The sequence below is a fragment of the Sinocyclocheilus rhinocerous genome, unplaced genomic scaffold (genome assembly GCF_001515625.1).
Source record: "Sinocyclocheilus rhinocerous isolate Xijiao unplaced genomic scaffold, SAMN03320098_v1.1 scaffold1246, whole genome shotgun sequence".
NCBI classification, from domain to species: domain Eukaryota; kingdom Metazoa; phylum Chordata; class Actinopteri; order Cypriniformes; family Cyprinidae; genus Sinocyclocheilus; species Sinocyclocheilus rhinocerous.
Window position 1 is genome coordinate 381,207 of NW_015630543.1, and position 24,412 is coordinate 405,618.

Sequence of the window (24,412 nt, forward strand, 5' to 3'; positions counted from 1 at the left end):
CCCCCGGAGCCGTGTGAGACACTTTTTTTATGGATGGGCACTTTTTATTTAACTTATTTTGGACTGATGCATGCAACACCCGCTGACTGCAATGATAGAGCTTGGAATAGCCAGGACAATTTTTTATATAACTACGACTGGATTCGTCTGAAAGAAGAAAGTCATATACACCTAGGATGCCTCGGGGGTGAGTAAAACACAGCCTAATTTTCATTTTTGGGTGAACTAACCCTTTAAAGACCATTAAGATTGTGACGTTATTTTCAGGACAATTAAGTGCTATTTCTCCCGAAATCTCATTAATGCAAGTAGATACACATTCTGTCTGTTACTGATTCCAAATTGCATTACAAAAATTGTAGTTAGTAATGTAATCCATTTTAGGTAAGATAATGAGACTACTTTTAGATTACTTTTGACCAAACTTGTTTATCACATTGATTTAAATAGGATAATATTGTACCATATTGACATAAAATACAAAGAGTAAGAAAATATATATTGTTTGTTGTTATCAACAACATGAAGTGCATTAACCATTATAATACATCAAGGTTTCCCAATCTGGGTTTGTGAAAGAACTGCAGGGGGTTTATGAGTTGAATGAAAAGCTTATAATTAATTAAATCATAAAAATTTTAAATTAAAACAAATAATTTTAAAATGAATCAAAGTGAAACGAAATATTTTATTTGTTTACCTGCATGTCACATGACCACGTCAGATAACCAATGAACATGCAAATTGTTAAAATATTTATTTTAAAATCTCAGGGGTACTTCAACTAAAAATGCGTTAGGTGAAAGAGGACCAAATGACAAAAAAGTGTGTGAATTTGTGCATTTTAATGTGTTTGAAGGACAAATGCTTTCCAAATGAATACATGGTAAATTAACCGATAATTCAAATAAAAATGAATGTGTTCATCAGTAGTTGATGCAATGTTGAAATGATTTTTGTAAATCTAGTGCTCAAATGCTGTGTAGCACCTGACTAATGACTGACCTCTGTGTGAATCTCCACAAAACCTGAAGACTTTCTGAGTTTATATAAGCGCTAGGCTTTTAGAAAGGACATTTTAAAAGATTTTAAAAGATATTGCGATTGTGTAAAAAGTAAAAAAGTAACTGTAGTCTGAGTACGAGTATCTTAAAGGTCTTGAAGGTGGATATTAAGGTTTGCTGTCACTTTCCCGCAGTAGTTCTGTGTTGTTTGGACACAATCCCTCTTAGTAATCGATGGTCCTTATCATTCAATATTCATCTTCACTGATAAAGTCTTGTCATGCTTTGTGTTTGCAGTCATGATCATAAAGACTGTTGTGCTTAAAACACCAAACAAATGGGCCATAAAGGTTACAGATGTTGCTGCTAAACAGGCTTCCTTTAGGCTTGTACTAAACACAGCTCAACACATATTTCACTAGACTGTTTTATGAACTAGAGGATACAGACATTAAAAAAAATAAGTAAAAGATAATTGCAAGTCTCGTACCGGCAGGGATTGTAGGTGGGGGGAGTGAATGTACCACGCTCTCTCCCACCTTCAATACCACGACTGAGGTGTCCTTGAGCAAGGCACCGAACCCCCAACTGCTCCCCGGGCGCCGCAGCAAAAAATGGCTGCCCACTGCTCCGGGTGTGTGTTCACGGTGTGTGTGTGTTCACTGCTGTCTGTGTGCACTTTGGATGGGATAAATGCAGAGCACTAATTCCGAGTATGGGTCACCATACTTGGCCACATGTCACGTCACTTTTTTCACTTTCAACATTGTTTATTTATTTACTGTAGCCTACAAAAATTATATTAGTCCGTATAGCCAATTAGCTAATCATCCTTGCATATCTAACCATATTTAATACTTTGCAGTTTTATATGCATATTTAAAACTTTGCGGTTGTGAAACCTCAAAAAGGGTCCATATTTTATTTGTGAACTATGTTTTTTAGAAACGTTCACAATATGTTTTCAAAAACTTGCATTTTAAAACTTGTATAGAGCAGCCAAATGCATAAAAAGTTTTCCATTTTTAGGTGAAAACATTATCGTGTAAACACCCCTAAGTTACTGTCTATGCACAGAGCTGGGTAGATTACTTACTGTTACTGATTCCAAATTACATGACAAAAATAGTAGTTATAATGCAATCCATTACATTACACATTTTAGCTAATATAAACGGACTACCTTTTGATTACTCTTAGATTACTTTTGACCTAAATAGTTTATCACATTGATTTAAAAAGGATAATCTTGTACCATATTGATATAAAAATGCAAAGAGAAAGAACATATATGACATTTTTTGTTATTAACAACATGACGTGCATTACTAGGTTTGTGAGTTTAATTGTTTGCTAGTTTAATGAAAAGCTATTAATTAAATCAAATGTAAAATTAAAATAAATTATTTTTATATAAATTATTTGTTTACCTGCATGTCGTGTGACCATTAACCAGTGTGATACTTTATTATTACTAAATTATTAATTAATTTATTACCTTAAAATCTCAGGGTACTTAAAGTAAATATATTAGGTGAAAGAGGTTTGGCATAAAAAAATGAAGACAAAAAAAAGGGAATCCCTGCTTTACATGGAAATAAGAAATAATGTCTTTTTAATGTGTTTGAAAGACAAAAGTCTTCCAAAAACAAATACATTGGTTAACTAACCCAATGAATGAATGATAATTCAAATAAAAATGTATCTGTCCATCAGTAGTTGATGCAATGTAAATGATTTTTGTAAATCCAGCGGTTAAAACACACGCACGCGCGCACACACACACACATACACACACACACGCACGCACTCACACACGCACTCACACACACACACACACACACAGGGTTACAACTGCAGGTTACCACATTGAATGCTATGCCATGGTGCAAACATCACACTCTGTTACTGGATTACAGCTGAGGAGCAGGAACAAGCTCTGCTTCCTGATATCAATCAAGCTTTTGGCAGCCTCTTCAGCTCAATCAGTCCTGAGTGTTCAAGAATCACTTGATTCTGAGCAGTAAAAATTAATCATGCTCGAGTCACCTTAAACCACCTGTTTATTAACAGACTTGTTTAATCATTTAATGTGAATGAAATAATAACTTCCACTTCCCATTAAATGTGACCCTGGAGCACAAAACCAGTCATAAGGGTCAATTTTTCAAAATTAAGATTTTGAATTAAGATACGTCATCTGAAAGTTGAATAAATAAGCTTTCCATTGATGTATGGTTTTACAAAAGTACTATGGTGGTACCAGAAGAAAATGCTACCCTATACCATACACCATGGTATTTACATTATACTCAATGTTACTTCAACTAAGAAAGAAAACAAAGTTTATTATTTGTTAGTGAGAGTATAGAATGCAAAGAAATCGCAAATCAAAACCCGACTACTAAGACTGAGCATGAACAGATGTAGACTAAATGGGAAAAACTGAAGGGAGAGAGTGAAAATTAGAGCATCACCTCCGGCACATCTTACAGGAAATGAGAAACAGGCCGTCCGCTGGGCGCCTTAAAACTAGCAACAAGCAACTCCAGAGCACTCTGCCCTCCAACCTCTGCTGCAACCCCTCTCTCCACGAAATCAGCACTGTAACCTCTGCTCCTCCCGCTGTGTCTTTAAACCAAGCAGAGACCAGTGTGGGCCTGATATGGACCAGAGCCCACCTACAGAGACACACACACACACAGACACACACACACACACACACACAGACACACACATGCACACGCACACACGCGCACACACGCACACACACGCACACACAGCAAAAGCTCCACAAAGCTTGTTTGTGTTGTGCTTGTGACGTAAAGTTCAAAAGGCAACACACATCTGGAAAGATGCATTCAGAGGAGCAGCACATGAACACACGTGTGAACGCCAGTGACAACTAAATATGTTAAGACTAGACGGGCGGAAACGCTTTCTTTACAAATTCTGATTTCTAACATGTTTGTAAGATGTTTGTGTCTCTGATTGTAGTGACATCACTCTGTCCCTGATGCTGCTGATGTTTACGTGATCAGAGACGATATTCACAGTATTACAGCACCTCAAGTGCCTTATTGATTTTCTAAAAACACTTACTACATGATACAAACATTAACAGTTGCTATGAAACAAAAATACTGTCAGCTATGCTGTAAACATGATATGGTGGACAGGTCAAGGATGCTAGACACTGCAGATTATACATACATATACAGTATACTCACATAAGGCAATATACTATATACTATAGAAAACAGCAAAATCAACTATATCAGCTATAACAAATCTCAATTGTGTGCTTATATCAATGCATAATGTAAACTATATTATCACACACAGCTCTATGTATATAACCTTGAATATATAAGCATATCCAGCTTTATATACAGTATATACACACACACATATATATATATATATATATATATATGTGTGTGTGTGTGTGTGTGTATCAAGTACATAATTGTTTATACTATTGCAAAATGTAAACTATATCATAGCACAGCTTTAATCTCATAAATGCGACTATAAGGCATGAAGCATATGAAGTATAGCTATATTATAAATAGGGGTGCTCCAATTGATCGGCTACCGATCACTATTGGCCGATAATCACGTTGGGATGATTGATCGGCGGTCTCTAAAAAGGCCGATCTCAAAAACTGATCTCAAGCTGATGATGCTGCCGTGAGAGGTTTGGCACGACATGCAGCGGCACCGTCTCAGTCTCTGTCCGGCGCGGGTGAAATAATTATAATGCTATATTTCTTCATTAAATAACTTATAAAGTAATTTGAAAACCTTGTGTGAGACGTAACTTCACAAACAGCTTGAGTGCGCTCTCTCTCTTTCTCTCTTTCTCAAAATACACAAATGGCTTCAAATCACCACATCGCGTCTGTCTATAAGCGAGCTGCATGCTGCACAGTTGAGATTTCAGTTTTAACAATATGGGACCTTTAACGGATTAAAGCGTTCACTGCACACGGTTGCGGTCCGGCAGTGCGTCTGCAGCAGAGCAGAGATCGCTTCCACACCGAGTCTATTGCTGTGCTGCACGCGCTGAATTAAAGTACCAGCGCATTGTTTTCAGTATGAACATGGATTGACACAAAAATTTAGCAATTACACCATAAATGCATATTATTAAAGTCTACTGACTCCTGTGTGAAAGCTGCTTCCACCCTCAAAAGAGTCACCTAAGATGGGAATTCCCCCCATTTTCAAAAATGAAATTCAGGTCCTGAATAAATGTCTAAAAACCCTGATTGGAGTATCACTATATATAGTTATAAATGATAAAAAGAAGGCTTTAAAAAGATCGGTATCGGTGATCGGTATCGGCAGATACTGCTTTCTGTGATCGGTGATCGGCCTCAAAAATCCTGATCGGAGCACCCCTAATTTATAAACATTATGATTTTCTGTAAAGCTGCTTAGAAACAATGTGTATTGAGAAAAACTCTAAAGAGAGAGAGAGAGAGAGAGAGAGAGAGATTATACAAAAGATCTAGTGCTCAAATTAATTAAGAATTGTTTCCAAAAGCACTGACTTTATGAATCATTCACTGTCTGAATCATTCATTCAAATGATTCCTTCAAATTCAGGAGGAAACAGGTGAATGAGACATTTGAATCACTCACTCAACCAAATAGTTTGAAAACACAGAATCATTAAGGAACAAAATGCATGTTACTCAATATAATATACAAGAAATACACAGATATACAAGAGATATCGCACTCACAGTCTGGTCTGGATATCAGCATTACCCACGGCTGATTGACAGCTGATATTTGGTGTGACAGCTCTTGATTGTGTGGTATTGCTTCAATATAACACAACTGGAACGATGCACTGATCAATCCAGGACCAAAACTTTTGATAGGTTTTATAAGATACTTTTGCAGGTTATGTCAAACATTCAAACTTTTATTAACAACCCCTTTGTGTGTTCTCATTTAATCACATGGAAATCATTTGAAAATTGGTTTTGTGGCATGTCCACGGGAAAAAAAAAAAAAAGTGATTTTGGGAATATTTTATGTAAAAGTTCCTTTTTTCAGGAAGGGGTATCAGATAGCACATAATCTCCATCACACCATGTGAAACACCAGTCCGCGTTTGAAATCCGTCAGCGAGCATGGTAAAGACCCACAATTTCCAGGTAATGTGTACTTTGTCCACAGCGATTTAAACTCTTAATGTAAAAATGTCTGAACGTCTCTGTGGAAGTATGAGCAGGTCTCTTATTTAACGTCATCTTACTGAAGGAGGCTGTTGCCATAGAGATAAACTACCACCAGACACCCTGTCAAATATGCAGCTACTCTGTAGAAAGAGTGAGTCTGTATGAACTCATAGTATCCAGCATTTAAACACTTTTATGTCACATACCCAATAAAAATGATGCGAATGCAAACGTGTGTAAAGTGCATGTCAATCTAAATCTACTGTAATGTTTTGTTTTTTATGGAAAGTATTAAATGTTCCAGTGTTAAACAAGTACACAATGTCTGACTCAAAAGCCATAAAAACATCCTCAAAAGTGATCAGTCTTTTAAAACTGTGTGTATCACTGCAAATATATAACAGTGAATCTCATGAAGAAGCGTCTGGGTCATATTTATGGAAGCCTGTTTATGCCACAAGAAAAAAAAAAAAAAAGGTTATTGCGTCCTTTTATCTCAAAATTCTGACTTTTTCTTGCAATTCTGAATTTTAAGATATAGATTCACAATTGCAAGATGTAAACTCAGAACTGTGAAATATAAACCTGCAATTCTGAAACAAAAAAACAGAATTGTGAAATATAAACTTGCAATTGTGAGGAAAAGGATAAAAAGTAACTTTTATTTATTTGTTTTAATTCTGTGGCAGAAAAGGGCTTCTATACATATTACACTGCAAAAGCAGAGAAAAAAAAGATTTATTTATTTATTTTTTTTTGTAATTTATTTATTTATTTATTTTATTTTGCCTTATATAGTAATGTGGATTTGGTGGACAATGTACTTTATTTTCATGAAACGAATGTCACAGTGCAAATAATCCTAATGATCCTAAAAATAAGCTTTCATTTCTTTATGAAAACTGTAATTGTTGACCTGAGGCATCAGGAGACTCACCCTGAAACAATTTTTTTTTATGTAAGTAACTGGTCAGTGCATTCAATGAGGATGTATCCTTCATTTAAAATGGTAAAAGTCAATTAAACGTATCTACGTGGATATGAAAAGCCTTTTAGATGAATGCTGACAGTGTCTTTAAACTGAGAGTAATGGCATCATTAGCAGTGGAGAGAGTTCAGAGGTCAAAGCACATCGGCGGCACATGCTGACCACTTTAACAGCTCGGGTTTATTCCCACATCACACATCTGAATACATAGTACAATCACATGCATATTCATGAGCGTGTGTGTGTGTGTTCAGGGTTTGTTCATTCTTCTAATGCTCGTTCACAGCTGAATGTGTGGAAAGGAGCATATGAATTGGTGTCGACCCCCATTTACAGCCCTTTCTTAATGTACATTACAAATCTTAATGTGAATGTTATTCCTTTAGTTAATATTTAAAACATGAATTAAGATATTTTAACAGAACCTGAGAGGTATCTGTCCCTGCATTGAAATCCACGACGTAACCAAAACGTAAAAGATTCAAAAAGGTCATAAATGCATCATGAAACAAATCCATATGAATTGAGTGGGTTAGTCCAAGTCATGTGAAGAGACACAATAACTTTATATGATGAATAGCTGATGAACAGTTTCATTAAAAATCTTCAATCAAAGATTGAGTCTTGAGTAAACATGCATATCGAGTATAAACAAGATTAGTACACAAGTTATATAAGTAAGAGTTATAAAAATGTCATGTTATGTTATGACTGTGGATTAGTTGAGCTCTTAGGGAAGAGATGCATCTTCAGATGTTCTTTTAAAGGCCTCAGCACATCCATCTGCGCTTATATATTATTATATAACACTTTCAGTGTAAACGGCCACTTATTTACACATTCTGATATGTAATGGTGATTCTCAGACAATTCGGTTCTGATTTAATTTTTCATACTCCCATTATGCTTGTGTTTAAAGTCCCCGGCTGTGTCTCTCCCCCTGCAGACACTAAAGTTAAATCAAGGGCAAATGAAAGGCTAAATGAGCCTGTAACATAATGATGATAAATGATGTCTGTATTGTGGTCATGTGACGGCATCATTACAGCACATTATACATCAGCACAGTGTGCCGGCTTAGATTAACACACACACACACACACACACACACTCACTCACACACACACACACACACACACACACACACACACGCACTCATTTTCTTGCGCAGGTAAGCAGACGGGGCGCTCCAGTAGTACGGTGCCGTCAGGTGAGTCTGCGCATCTGATTGGCTGACGGTGAGCTGGTGGGCCGTCTCTCTGCTGGGCACCGCCCACACAAGCCCCTCCCCATCCGCTCCTGTCAGATACCATCCAGACATATCCGTCACCTGCAAACAAACACACCAGAACATTCAGATCTCTGAGACCGTTCTGTAGGGCAGGCAATAGTGCTACAGGTACAAATGGTCATCAAATGCAAAAAACAAAAGATATGTTTAAGTAACATTTAAGTGCATATTATCAATTCAGCAGCTCTCTTTTAGCATTATAATCACATTTGGCATTATAAACCTCATAATCAGTCAATCTCCATTGTGATTGGAGCAGTCAGAACAAATTTATTCATCATGATTTATTGGAGTTCTGCCTAGCAGTGTTTCAGTGTTCTTTTATTGTGATTGCTTCTATTGTCATCATTTGTAAGTCCCTTTGAATAAAAGTGTCTGCTAAATGACTAAATGTAAATGATCATCTGGGTTTTTTTTTAGCCTGTATCCTTTCTCTAATGTGAAACATTCTAAATATTATTGCATGTTCAGTCAAATGACCTCAAAACTGAAGTTTTGTCACTGTTTGTGGGAGAAGAAACAGTTCATTATATGGTCTATTAAAGAGTCCATTGTGTGCAACAACACTGTCAATAATTATTTCATAATAATTAAAAAAATCTATAGTTGGTGTCAGCATGTATTGATTTAATATCAGGAATATTGAAGAGGTATATTGTATTGATTCATATACTGATTTAACCTGTAAAGCACACAATTTATATATACAGTATTATGTATATTTTAGGTAAATGAAGTCTCTTCTGTTCTATTACACTATTGATGGAAATGCTGTGAGTGTGTTGTAACTTATCTAAAACTATTTTAAACAGCATTCATCTAATTCATAAATTATTATACGTGCATTTTTTTAAAGAAATAAAGGCTACACTTTTGTCACACTGGATGATAATGTACACACATTTTGTTCAATTTGATCTGTCTGTGATGTAGTCTATGATTGAAGAGGCAGTTTAGAGGAACTTTCAGATTATGTATGGATCAGAGGTACTCCTCTTGTAAAAGGGCATGTATTTATGTAATGTTCTTATGAAACAGGGAGACTGATGCCTTTGTGTTTCTTTTCTGAAGTGTCACTATTTTTGTTTATTTATACTGTTCTCAGGTACGCTTGACAGATGACATAGTCTATTTTTACTTTTGACTATTTAAATGTACTGTAAGACTAAAAATATATACAAATAAAAGATCTGCATCTGTTTCTGAATACATTCAGCAGTTATTGATTTCACGTCATTGTCATTTTATTTCAAATCTTATTAGCACAGTGTGATCTCATTTTAAAGAGAACGTTATTAAAGGGATAGTTCACCCAAGAAATAAAATTCTGTCATCATTCTCTCACCCTACACTTGTTTTCAAACCTGTATTGTAAGTGTTTCTTCCTCCTGTTGAACACAAAGGAAGGTATGAACGAAAGAGTGTTGGTAGCCAAATATCTGACAGTAGCCTCTGACTTCCTGCGAAGCACTGTTCTCTGCATTAACTTTATTTTTGTTAGATTTGCACTTAGAAAAGGGGAAATAAAAATAAAATAAAAATTTTCTCTAAAAATAAGTATTTTTTTTATCTTAAAAATGTAAATACACTGAAAAAATGTAAATAAATGTGTTTTTTTATCTGAGCATGGAATGAAGTGAGCCATATTTTAGACTTATTTAAAAAAAAATATATTGCATTCCTTTTCAACTATTAAATGAATAAATGTATGTGCTAAATTATATTCATGTTGTTGTTTTTAACATATACTTAAAACTCGGATACTACTGTAGATGGTGTTTCGGGGATGTTTTCTTTAGTGTCAGGCAGTGCCTTTTTGAATTTAATTTATTTATTTTAACTTAAAATAAAAATGAATCTAAATAAACAACAACAAACAGCAATCACACTATACATTTTTTGTGCTATCAGCCCTTTTACTGAGTATAACTGGATTCACTGGCGTTGTTAGTTAACGTACAGTCTGACAGAAAGATTGATCTGATCTGTTCATCTGTGTGCATTCATTTACTCATTCAACCTGTTATATTGAATAACTATTTACAGGAATTTCCGGTATTATAATTGCAAAACTGGTAGAAATGAGTAAAATTATGTGCAATACTATCAGTATCGCACCAAATGTCAGGCCTTTTCCAGTGTAGTTTAGCATTATGTTTTTTATCTCATTTAGATACAATCTAACAATAAGTAAGACTGTGTGTTAGACAGTTTCATCAATGTTTGACCACTTAATAAGAACATTTAAAGTCATTAAGATCTGCCTGTACATCAAAGCCACAGAATACACACACACTTGAAAAGACCAACACTTTCACACATGCATGAGCAACGTACTAACAAACACACACACACACACACACACATACTTGTATTTGTGGTTTACGGGGACTCTCCATAGGCGTAATGGTTTTTATACTGTACAAACTGTATTTTCTATTGCCCTACACCAACCCTACACCAAAACCTACCTCTTACAGGAAACTGCTGGCAATTTTTGAATTTCATAAAACACCATTTTGTATGTTTTTTAAGCCTTTTGTTTTACGGGGACACAGGAGGTGTCCTCATAAACCATGTTTACGTTGTAGTACCCATGTCATTATACACATTTGTGTCCTCATAAACCATGTATACCTGTACACACACTCACACACACACACACTTGAAAAGACCAACGATCTTTCACACATGCATGAACAACGTACTGACAAACACACACACGGACGTAATTAAAGCTTGCGGAGCTCTGAAAAGACAACTCAAGGTCAGTTTAATTGTACAAACAGATGCTGGTAGCATCTCTCTCTCTCTCACACACAGACACACACACACACAAATTGATGCAAAAAAATGCCAAGGCCCCATACACTATTAACCTTTCACCCTTCCTAACTTCTGTCCCCTTTGTGTGTATGTGTAAAGACTGTGCTCATGACAGTTCACTTCTAAACATGATGACCAGCAACTTTTGTTCACTCATTAAACTTGAAAATATCCATGTGAATCGTCCATGTGTGCATGTGTGTGTAAGAACAGCCATTACTGCTTAATAAGACTGAATCCCACTAGCTAAGGAAAGATTTAGGATAGTGTAACTAATGAGAAACGAGACCCCTCTCTCTCTCTCACACACACACACACAGGTAATGAAACGGCTTGTCTCCTACATTACTGTAGTCCCAGTGGGATTCAGCACACAGGCTGGCTAGACCAGAACAGTAGCACTTCTCGCATCCACGGAAAAGCAGCACTAACCCATGGGAAGTGTGTTACTTAAACACACACACACAGGTGCACAAACCTCTACAGTAAAGGAAAAGTCATTATTCTTTCATTTAATTTATTTCAGTAGCTGCAGGACCTCTTCACATCTGTATGTGTGACTGGGATTGTGCACCATTCAGAATTACTACTGAAGAACTGCTGTAACTAGAAATAAGTTTGCCTATACATACATCAGTGAGATTTTTTAAATGAAGTCTCTTCTGCTCACCAGGGCTGCATTTATTTGATTTAATGTATTTCTGTGATGCGCAGCTGAATTTTCAGCATCATTACTCCAGTCTTCAGTGCCACATGGTCTTCAGAAATAATTCTAATATGCTGATTTGCTGCTCAAGAAACATTTCTGATTATTATCAGTGTTGAAAACGATTGTGCTGCCCAGTAGTTTTATGGAAACCGTGATACATTTTATTTTTCAGGATTCACAGATGAATATAAAGTTCAAAACGAAATAAAAATATTTTGTAACATTATAAATGCATTTACTGTCACTTTTGATCAATTTAATGCATCCTTTCTGAATAAAAATATTAATATATAAAAAAAAAAAACTGATCTTACTGAAGAAAGCATTTTAAATCGTACCTGTTTATTATCTTAAATCCATAAGAGGGTACACACAATGACACTTAATTGTGTAATTGTGTTTATTTATTCCAATATGGAAAATATGTTACGCAATTTATCACAAAACTTGTGATGAACTAGTGAAATTGCTCTGAATTGTAACTCGGTGTTATTTTAAAGTGAATTCAACCTCCTGAGTGTTGTGCCCAGCTCAATTCAGATTCACACTCATGATCTTCAAGGAGTCATTTCATAAATGTTGATCATCAATCGACCCTGCTGTGTGAATCCAGTACTAACTACAGTATGAGGAACTCTCTCAGATGAACTTTTCCGTTCCAGTCACCAGACTGTGTTTCTGACACTTTCATTTATTTCTGTATATTACAGCTATCGGCAAGTTTGGCATCAGACTGCAGCACCTGGAGCGAGTCCATCCCGTCTGTGGGTGTCATTTACTGATGTTTTTAATGTCCCATTTACACTGGCGCTCTGCCTGAGCCCAGCCATTACTGAACAGAGCTGAGCGTTTGCCTCTATAATCTGACCATCACAGCCTCTTCATCTGGGCAACGCCAAACACGCTTCACCCTCCGCTCACTCTTCATCTGTTCATCCATCCATCCGGAGCGCTGAGAGAAATCCTGTTAAACCCTTCTCGATCATCTGTAGTCCTGCATTAAAACTGAAGTGGCTCATTTTTTTCTATTTTCTCAGTTTGTTTTGTGCATTGAAAGACTTTAATCTTTTTTTTTTAGGATGGGAAAACAGATCCAGACTGCAACGATTCGACAGCCGAGGAAAAAAAGACGCAAGTTAGTTGTCAGGATGACATCAAAGTGTAAAGCAGCTCTCAAGCAGTATTTCATTTACACAGAACAGAGGCGACATCAGATGTGCGTCTGATACTGAGAGATCAGATCAGAGCTGCTAACTGTACTGCAGCTTTCAAATGTAGCGTTGCACTCTTACACTGAATTTGGAGGTGCCAGAGAAACACTTTAACTTTATATTGTGTGTTTTGACCCAGAAATAGAAAATCTATGGCTGTTGTTGCTTCACTGTAAAATCTAATTAGTTGGGCTTACTTAAAAAAAGCATGCAAACCGATTGCCTTGAAAAAACTAAGTAAAGTGAAAGAGGAATAGTATGTTGTACTGACAGATGCTTAGTTAGTATAGCTTACTTACACGAGAGTTCTAGTAACTAAAAAAGAACTGTAGGGGGTACTTGATCCTTTCATTTAGGTTTACTCATGACTTAATATAGCTACTCACTGACTCCCAGAGTGCATTGCAGTATGAATAAATTATACAGTTGCTTTGTTTTACAGTTGTTGATTTTATTTGACAATTTTATTTGCAGTCTTGTGTCAGTAGTAGCACAACAAAAAGCACAAATAAAATGGTTGTTACAATTAATGAAAATAAATTAAATTGAATTGTTACCATTGTTGTGGTTCACGTGCTGAATGTTTAAGTCTGTGTGTGACTTTAACATATTACCACACACTATTTAAGGATTATATAAACCCAAATTAAAGCATCTCAGGGTATTTATGGAAATAGAAACTTGATAAAGTTCATTAATAAACACACACAATAAACGCACTAATCCTTTAATTAGAAAATAAGTCACTTTCTAAAAGCAACCTATTTATTACTTTTCTTCCTTTGAAATCAAATAACTCTGAATTGCAGTATGAATAAATTATACAGTTGCTTTGTTTGACAGTTGTTGATTTTATTTGACAATTTTATTTGCAGTATTGTGTCAGTAGTAGCACAACAAAAAGAGCAAATAAAATGGTTATTGTTACAATTAATGAAAATCTAAGTAAGGTAAACTATTGGATTTTACAGTGTTTCTTTGAATTTACTGTCTGGTTGTCAGATCCCTCATGCAAACTTCCACCTACTTTGGAAAGGCTGAATCACTGCGTCTGTTGCATGTTTTATTGCAAAAGACTCACTCCCCTCTCTACTGCTGGAAAATTTTAAAATCCCTCGATGGGATTGAAATCAATCAGGATTCCCACCTGCTGTCTTCACAGGAAGAAAAGGCTGTTCTGGTGGTTTGTGTCTGATTTACTGTTCATGTGGACTCCCGGGTTTATACAACAGCAGTGTTTTCCCACTGAAGGACTGGACTTTGGAAAAGCAACCACTGACGCCCTCCTCCAGCAGACCTAATATATGGGACCTAATGTACCGTGCTAATATGAAGGTATTTTCTGTATTGCATTTTCACAGGTGTTTTACCTGTGAAATTATGCATTGCACTGTGTTGTGTTTCAGGGATTAAGGACATTTACTTGCTGTGTGGTGCACATCTCCAGCACCCTGTGGCTAACGTTGTCAGGCCTCCAGACATTGTGGATCTCCGCCAGCTTGTTCCTGAGGTCTCATGTGTAAAGCAGACTTTCTGCAGAAGCTCTTTCAGCCAAACTTCAGGGTCTGTTTCTTGTGATTCAGATATATATTCATCTAGCTCCCCTGCAACAGCTTACAAGACTGATGTAAACAGCAATTGATCTCCAGACTTCATTGATCCTGGATCAGATTATCTCACCTCTCAAAGTTAAACTAAGACCAGATCTAAAGGCCTCTTCTTACTGGAACAAATCCTTTAGATCCTTCATTGTGCTTTTTGTTGAAGCACATTGTCCTTTTTGGACCTGCATTGTTCATGCAAGCTGATGTCATCTGTCAGTATTTAAGTATCATCATCACATAAGATGGTACATGTTCTAACCGGTCTCCTCTGTGCCGTTTTGCAAAAAGTCCCTTTCCAACCATTTCCTCTCAGTCCTGGTCATGACAGCATCCACTGAACAATTAGTTAGTACATATGAATATGGCACACCTGAACCGGCCAGAGATAACAAAGCTGACAGTTTTCTGTGTTCATCTTAGAATATCATGAAGAAATTCTTCTGGAGCATGTAAAAGACTGTTTTCATTTCCATTTATTGAGGATATTTCATCACAAGCTTGTGTGAGATTCCTCACAACCTGAACGGTGGCCTTTCTGATTCAGTGCCTTCTTGCTTAATTGGTTGTCTTATTCAGGATGAGCAGTCTGTAGAAAGCTAATGCTGCCACAGACCTTTGTGCCAGATTAAATTTTTGACTAATGAAAACGAGGCTGTGAGGGACTGAAGTGTTTAATGGACTGTACTAAACAACATAACAATAATTCAGCTGGCAATACGTCTTTCTGAGAAAAAAAAAAAAAAATGTTTGTTTACAGGAGCAAAGGAAGAAAAGTTTCCTCGCTTTAGCAAAGGAAAACCAGTCTCCTCTTGGCTTATATCGAAATCCTCCGACATTCTTCTTTACAAATCCTCGTTTTGTGCTTCTAATTAGTGACCGTTGTTTTGTTTTGATCTCTCCGCTGTGCTTCCGCGTGCGTCACTTCTGAGCGGTGCATGCGCAATGCCGACGTCCTACGTCATCCTCCCGGAGCTGCTTCTGTGTACAACTGTAGGCCTTTGTTCACCCCTCGAAACCGAGTGAGACACTTATTATTATGGATGGATGTGCTTTATTTCACTTCTTTTGGACTGATGCATGCAACACCCGCTGAGTGCCATTAAACAGCTTGGAAGATCAAAGACAATTTTTAATATAACTCCGACTGGATTCGTCTGAAAGAAGAAAGTCATATACACCTAGGATGCCTTGAGGGTGAGTAATTTATGGGTTAATTTTCATTTTTGGGTGAACTAACTCTTTAAAGACTTAGTGATCACTAAATGTGAGAAACCGTGAAGCCATCCAAATGACTAATAGGTTGCTAGACATGTTAGGTTTGTTAATGAGTCTATATACAGCAAAAAACTGTGTGAATGCTCTCACAAAGGGTACTATGGCGGTATAGAGGGTATGCATTGACGTCACTTTCCCGCCTGAACACACCCCCTCAGCCATACTGAGTGGCAAAAGAGCTGCCGCATGATTGGATTTAATAGGGAAGCTGCGAAAACGCGAGTAAAACCAATGATAATCAGTTTAAACTAAAGGTTGTTGGAATCAATATAGTGTTCCTTACAACTTACCAAAGATCCAGTGGTCCATGGATATTGACATGCAGCCAGGAATCGTGTTTCCTGACATTTATATGTGCCTGATTTTGACGCCGAGAAATACATAAAGCAAATTTGCCTGTGAACGCATTTTGTAAATACAAAGTAGGTTGTTCTAAATCCGGTTGATCACTTGTATCAATGTTATATATATCATCATATCGTCCAGCCCAAAAACTTATATAGTTTTTGTCAGTGTTTATTTAAAAACATCCAGTTATGCAGAATATAAGATGGTGAATATTTAATTGATGAGTTGTCAATACGATATATATATATATATATATAACAATACAATACATAAGATATGATTTTACCGCAAAATTCAGCATATTAACATAAAATGATAAATGCAGATGCTTGTTTCGCTGCCTGGAGTCCATTTGTTTCTTTGAATTGCAGGATATTTTGCTTCTCTTTTCTGTAGCTTTCGGCAGTCTGTAAAAATATACCTCCGATTTCTTGTCAAATCTATTTGTACAGTCAATCGCAAAGCTCTTTCCCGTTTTAGATGTGTTTTGTGTGTTCTGACACAGCATTCACACTGAAAACCGATGCTGCCATTCAGTCTTTTTGCCACTCAGTGGGCAGAACCGCAGTCACTCCAGCTGACGGTGACGTCACATGCATACCCTCTATTTGCACAATAAGTACTCAATATTTGGGTCCTGAACACTGACTGCATTATGTCCATGGACCATCTGTTGTTCAAAAACCTGCTAGTTGACCTGCATTTTCTTACCGCTCTGGCTTTCATGAACAATTTGAAATCCCTTCACTCCAGTTGGGAGTATCAGCTTGACCATTTACTGTGCTTTGACCATAATGATCGTAGGCCAGGTCTGATTTCTTGCATTTGTTTTGTAGCTCAGCACTGGCAAATGCTCCGGAGGACACCGGGCCAGAGGATGTAAGAGGACAGAAAGCAGTCCTGTCACCCCAACAGTACCAGCTAAGCAACAAGACAAACACTGCAACTGCATTACAGTACTCATTTCTATATTATTAAAGTGCAATCCAATGAATGAATGTCAAGGTAAATATTTAGCTTCAGTGTAACTTGTCTTCCTCTGTTTGAAGTTCTCCATTGTGCTTCTTAACATTGCTCTTCAGAGTATTTGTTTTAATGAGCTTTTGGCCATCAAGCAAAGGTTTCATGCTTACCATGTGTATTAAATTGGTTGTTATACACAAATATCAGACTGCTCAATGCAGCTGTTCACGAGAATCAAATATCTGCCGTTTGTCAGCTAAATGAAAATCCTCGTCACTGAGGTAATTGATCAGCGAGTGTAGTTAACTCTGTGCTGGACTTTAGGACGAGTTGCTTGTTAAATCATTAATGCTGCAGGTTCTCTGTACTTCCCACAAACTGTGTATGCGTGATCTTCTGCATCTCAATAATTAACCTAACCAGTGTCAAAGTGCATCCTGCACGGTTGCTCTAGAAACCACTCTCTGTAATTGGCCGATGCGGGATAAACTCTGAAAGCATCCTGTGAACAGCAGATTGGCATCCATAAATATCTAAACATCATGACCCCAACCTACACACCCGAGGAATCGCACTGACCTCCATGAAGCCATTTCTCAGAAAATCTAAAATCTAATCAATACATTTTGTGAGGCAAATTTTGTAAGAGAAGTACTGTAAGAAATGTTTCTTTAAAATGACCAAAGGTGGGGGGGGGGAAGAGCACATTTCTAGAACACATGATGCAAAAGTTATGAGATAACATTTTTCATAAGTGCAATTTTGAATTTTTGACCACATGGACTGCCACTGACTAATAATATAATAAGTGCACAAGCATCTATTCCAAGTTAACATCAAATAATCACATTAGACAAAGTATAGTAATATTTTGGTTATACAGTCCATGCCTATGTGGTAGTACTGCTGTAGCAGTGAGTGCAGTGATCATGGCTTTATAAGCAGAGGCAGGCCAGTGTTAGTGTGGTAACATGTGTCGTACCTTACACACGCAGAGCGGCTGGCAGGGATCAATGCTTCTTTAAAATGACCAAAGGGGAGGGGGGGGGGAGAGCACATTTCTAGAACACATGATGCAAAAGTTATGAGATAATGTTTTACATAAGTGCAATTTTTAACTTTTTGACCACATGGGCTGCCACAGGCACAAAGGTAAAAAAGATAATAATAATAATATAATAGGTGCACAAGTATCTATTCCAAGTAAACATCAAATAATCAAATTAGACAAAGTATAGTAATATTTTGTTGTGATGGTATTGTCGTAGCAGTGAGTGCAGTGATCATGGCTGTATAAGCAGTGGGAGGCCAGTGTTAATGTGGTAACACATGTCGTACCTTACACACACAGGGCGGCTGGCAGGGATCCTGGTTAATGCTGCCTTCACTGCTGCAGTTGCATCGCTCACACAGAGGGAATCCTGTGTATCCAAACGCACACCTGTCACACTTCTCACCTGCGTATCCCTGCTTAAAGATGCACGAGCCCACTGCCAAACCTGCAGCGACAAGAACACACACCATTACAGCCTGAGCTCCTGCTCAACACACACACAGAACACTTTCACTCAAACACACAAAAACAAATGTCAATACTATCAATGCAAAATAAAACATGCTTTAAAAACACTAATACATTTTTACCAGAATTACCTAAAAAAAACACCCTGTGGAAACCAGTGCAGTTTCAAATGCCTATTTATAAATTGTGCAATGCACACAAATTAGTCCCATAAAACATCCTCAAAAAGCGAAAAAAAAAAAACCAGAGAGTGACAGGAGAGTGGGGTAAGTTGTGATAATTTTTTAAAGAATTTTTCCATTTGGCAAAGGTAAATGAAAGTGAGGTAAAACCAATTCACCTAATCATATTTTAGGAGGTCTGCTACTTTATCTTCTAAAATGGTAAGATCATCTATAACATACATGAATGGAAATATGACTTGTACAAACTAAAAGTGGTCCAGTGATAACTTGCTTTGCCACATCTGTGTGAAACTCAACGATTTACATTTTGAATAAAAATAATATAGTATGTATAAATTATACATTAACAACAAATTTACAATGAAAAACAGAGAGTGACAGGAGAGTGGGGTAAGTTGTGATAATTTTTTAAAGAATTTTTCCATTTGGCAAAGGTAAATGAAAGTGAGGTAAAACCAATTCACCTAATCATATTTTAGGAGGTCTGCTACTTTATCTTCTAAAATGGTAAGATCATCTATAACATACATGAATGGAAATATGACTTGTACAAACTAAAAGTGGTCCAGTGATAACTTGCTTTGCCACATCTGTGTGAAACTCAACGATTTACATTTTGAATAAAAATAATATAGTATGTATAAATTATACATTAACAACAAATTTACAATGAATACCATCCTAGAAACTTATTTTGCTCACTGTTATTAACATATTTTTAATGACACCCAGAAAATATTCAGAATATTTGCAGTGAAACAATTTTCAACATTTTTCAAGGTCCAACTATCAAGGCTGCAGGAAAATATGTCACTCCTTACTTTCTTCCCTTACTTTCTTTTTTCTTAAAGCGTTTTCTTTAAATGGTAGGTATATTTTTGCAAGTATATTTGAATTCTATAACAGATTTTTCAACAAAACCATCTCACTATCATTACTAACCAAGCCACTGGCACATTTTATTCCATCTTCCATCTGATGCATTCAGAAAGGATGAGTGTTTACACTACAGTGCAATGTGGTCATGTGCTTCTAACGACCTCCACATGCTATTTCAGTGATCCAATCACCAAAAACACTTATTAGGTGTAAACAGGGCTACTGCCAGATCTTGTGTTGTGTTGTACCTGCGGTGGCCTGACTCTCGTCTGGGACACATGAAGAGTGCAGTGAACCTCTCAGGTCACATGAGCAGGGTCTGCAGGGCCAGGGCTCGTGTGGACTTACCTGGGAAAATATTCACATAATGCTCAATTACACAACAAAAACCATTTGATTCTCCCTTCACTGAGCCCTGCCTTAAAAATAACGTTGACCCATGGCCATTGACCCATATATATATATATATATATAGACACTCACCTCACTTGGTCTGTAGTAGCCATCTACACATGATTGACAGTTATTTCCTCCTGTGTTTTCAGAGCAACCAAGGCAGACTCCGCCTCCCTCATATTCACCATGCATATTCAAACTCAGCTTAGCATCAGCCACAGTCTGGTTGTAATAGCATTCCTCTGATTTGTCGTGACAGTTGCACTCTGGCAAATAAAGACATCACATGATTATACAACAATAAGAGAAGCAGTGCAGCTTTACAAGCAGCTCCTGACACATGCCACTGATAATATGACAATACTACATGAGGAAGAGTTGATCTGAATACTGGCACAGCTATGATTCAGACACAGGTAATAACAGGCGTGCTGATACTACGAACAACAGCACAATGAATTCAGGATCTTCCATTGCTAGTCCAAAAAGAGATGTCTAAATCTCTGTTACTGTCATGTCTGTTTTGGGGTTTTGTTTCATGTTCATTGTTTTCATGTCTCTTATTTTGTCATAGACATAGTTCCTGTCTAGTCATGTGATTGCCTTGATCTTTATGTATTCCTGCCTAGTGTGCGTGTCATGTTCTGATTGGTTGTTTAGTCATGTGCCTTGTTTCCCATTGGTTGGTTTGTGTCATGTGACCCTTATTGTTTGGTATTTATAGCCCTCATATTGCTATTGTCTCTTGTCGAGTATTGTCCCTGTAACCTCTGTTGGTGAGTTATTGTTTCTGTTCATGCCAAGTCTGTTTCAAGTCAAGTCTGTTCATGTCAAGTCAAGTCTGTTTCAAGTCAATTATGTTCATGTCAAGTCAAGTCTGTTTCAAGTCAAGTCTGTTTCAAGTCAAGTCAAGTCTGTTTCAAGTCAAGTCTGTTCATGTCAAGTCAAGTCTGTTTCAAGTCAAGTCTGTCCATGTCAAGTCAAGTCTGTTTCAAGTCAAGTCTGTTCATGTCAAGTCAAGTCTGTTTCAAGTCAAGTCTGTTTCAAGTCAAGTCTGTTCCAAGTCAAGTCTGTTCATGTTAAGTCAAGTCTGTTTCAAGTCAAGCCATTGTCAAGTCAAGCCAAGCCTGGATTTGGATTATGTTTCATGTCTTCGTTGTAAATAAACTGCATTTGTGTTCATCAGGCTCGCCTTCAGTGGACTGATTGTTACAGTTACTAATTCAAGAATGTCCCATTAAGGCTAGCCACCGCAGCTTGGGTCGCTCCAGAATGGAGTAACAAGGTGTAACAAGAAGTAAAAATGGAGTAACAAGAAGGCGACTAGATTGAGTGATATTTCTTTAATACAGTAGTTAAATAATCTTGTTAATATTGCGTAACTTAAATGTTAGACTCAGTATTGCCAGTTATTTTGTGTGTTTTTGCTTCACCAATAAAAACAGTTCCACATAAAGACACAGGGGAATTTTGTTCCTGAACGATTGTGTATTTTTGAACAACTCATTTAACAAACGATTCAGTGATTCACTCATTAAGACAGCCATCTGATTCATTCCTGGAAAATGAATGTTTTTTTAAGAAATTGGTTGAGTGAATAATTCAATGACTGATCTGAAATTGCATATTGTCTGTATAGGTTCTACATTTGATGAAGAATTTACAAACAGTGGAGAGTCCCAGTATTGTTAATTGCTATGCTATGAAAATGAAATGCTAATTAACCAATCAGACTGAAAGGCCCAAAACTAACTGTTGCGGAATTCATATTAAGATGTATTAACTGTTACATAGTGTGACTATGATATATATATATATAGTCACTCAGATGTCATATAACATGAACTGATGTTCATAGACCACACCTAAATAGGACTAAATTGGTCAGTAAAGCAGCATGCTCAGCTCTGTGGGGCATTGTTGAGACCTCTTACTTTCACAGACGTGGCGTGTGAGGAAGGTTTCCGCCATCCAGGGTTTCTGGTTGTAACCAGGGCAACAGCGGTCACAGCTCTCGCCACAAGTGTTGTGTTCACACTCACAGCTGAATTTCTGATGTCAAAACCAAACAGTCAATCAAACCAACTGTGTGTCGTTCAGACATGTTTTGAGAATGCCTTCCCAATTAAAACTCAATCTGAGATGGCAAACACAATGCAGAGCAGAATAAGTGCTGTAAGCACCACTAAGGCTTACTCCAATGTATATAATAAAAATGGTGAAAAAAATTGCCTAATAATAGCTGTATTTTGGTACTGAGCAGATCAGTGGTCTAACTGCACTTATCAATGTCAAAATGACTGAGATGGACAATCAAATCAAAAAAGGCGGGTGCTACCATTAATGGGCACTTAAGTGGAGTATGAATTTCAACATGAAACTTCCTTTTTAATCACCAAAAAGTGAGATGAAAGAGCAAGTAAGCAGCTTAACATTTAATATTTAACTTTTTTAAAAACTGTTACGAAAGAAATGTTAATGAACCAACAGTCATTTACAGAAATGCAAGCAACTTATTTTCAGCATATTAGCTATAAGATTAAGAATGAATGTGTACATATTGTGAATGAATTTAATGAATTTGGTTACACTTTCCTTACAGCCTTTCAGTGCATTGACTTATCGTCAGACCTAAACTAGAAAATGGTAAAACTTGTGATTTTGACGAATGTTTTTATAGGCTGAGGTTAGGAGAGTCATATTAAATCCTATTTAAATAAATAAATCAAATGCATTCATTCCAGTTCTTTAACTATTTTTCTTTATCCATCTCCTTCTTCAATCCTTTAATTTTCTATTTTTGACAAGAAACCTCCAAGTTTCTGCAACCTTTGTATATTGATATGTTCATGGCTTGTCTGTGCTCAAAATTTAAAAGGATTGTTCAAATGAAACCTATTCATCTATTGAAATTGTGTCAAATTGTGTATTTTTATCCAAGTATTTGCCCTGTAGATGTCTTTAAATTATTTTCATAAAGTTATCTGAAAATGTGCTAGACATTTTGTGGTGTCGTAAAGAAAAAAACAAAACCTCTTTGGATGTATTGATGATAGTGGTAGTGACTATTACACAGACACAAAATATGTACCACAAAATACAGCATTTTGATCATATAAGACACAATGCAACTATTTAATTATTGATTTTTTTACAACTGCTCTGAGTGCATTCTTTATAAAGGCCAAAAGTGATTAGTCTCTAAGTAACAACTTAATGATAAAGCTCAAGTATGTAGCGTCTGGACCAATCAGACACACCATTTTTCATTTGATTTAACAAATCAATTATTCATTAGATTAACAAACGTTCACAGACCCCTCACCCAATAAACATACTGGGTGCCAAGTTGTCTGTGAACAAGGCCCAGGACCCTGGTTACCATGGCAACCCTGACACCAGATACATTGAGCTGATTCGCTACAAGTATTAACCCTAATTACAGTGCACATATGAAATAATTTAAGGATAAAGATTCTTTAGCTTCAGATGACAAACCTTGTTGTATGGGTTGAGAGGGCAGGCCTTAGCGTGACCATAACAGATGCACATTCCTCCTACTGATATATCCTTAATGGAGTAGTAATACTGAAAAACAAAAGCAATACAATCACATTAACCTCAAACTCTACTGTAATACATAAGTTAATTATTGCATGCGCTAGACAAGAAACAAGGAGCAAAACTAACTGTTGTCTATTTCCTACGCTTTACCCTCCGAAGTGAGAGATCAAGGTTTATTATTATTATTTTAAATATTTACAGAAGCATGTTTGCTGATGGTTTACTTTTTTTTTTCTTCTTCTTCTTCACTTGGCAGACCTTTTGTGGTCTGGAGTGAGAGGTTCTGATGAAGCACTGGGAATCTTGGAAGCAAAGTATCTATAAGTTAAACTCTATGAACATCTCTGCTTTTCAGCTGCAAATTCACATACCCCCTCACACAACGGAAGTAGGAGTTTGTGAACCACTTTTCCCCCTGAAGCTGCCAAAATATTTTTCAATATATAAAT

General features: G+C 36.7%; 1 protein-coding gene across 1 annotated transcript in view; it reads right to left on the reverse strand.

Moving 5' to 3' along the window:
• The window catches only part of LOC107740527 (laminin subunit alpha-2-like), a 230,930-nt gene that overhangs the window by 139,321 nt on the left and 67,197 nt on the right, over positions 1-24,412 (reverse strand). The window contains 9 exon segments of the mRNA XM_016552978.1: positions 1,575-1,592; positions 8,340-8,520; positions 11,652-11,734; positions 17,203-17,375; positions 18,745-18,916; positions 20,252-20,351; positions 20,487-20,665; positions 22,334-22,451; positions 23,898-23,987. Of these exon segments, the coding sequence (XP_016408464.1) occupies positions 1,575-1,592; positions 8,340-8,520; positions 11,652-11,734; positions 17,203-17,375; positions 18,745-18,916; positions 20,252-20,351; positions 20,487-20,665; positions 22,334-22,451; positions 23,898-23,987 (1,114 nt within the window).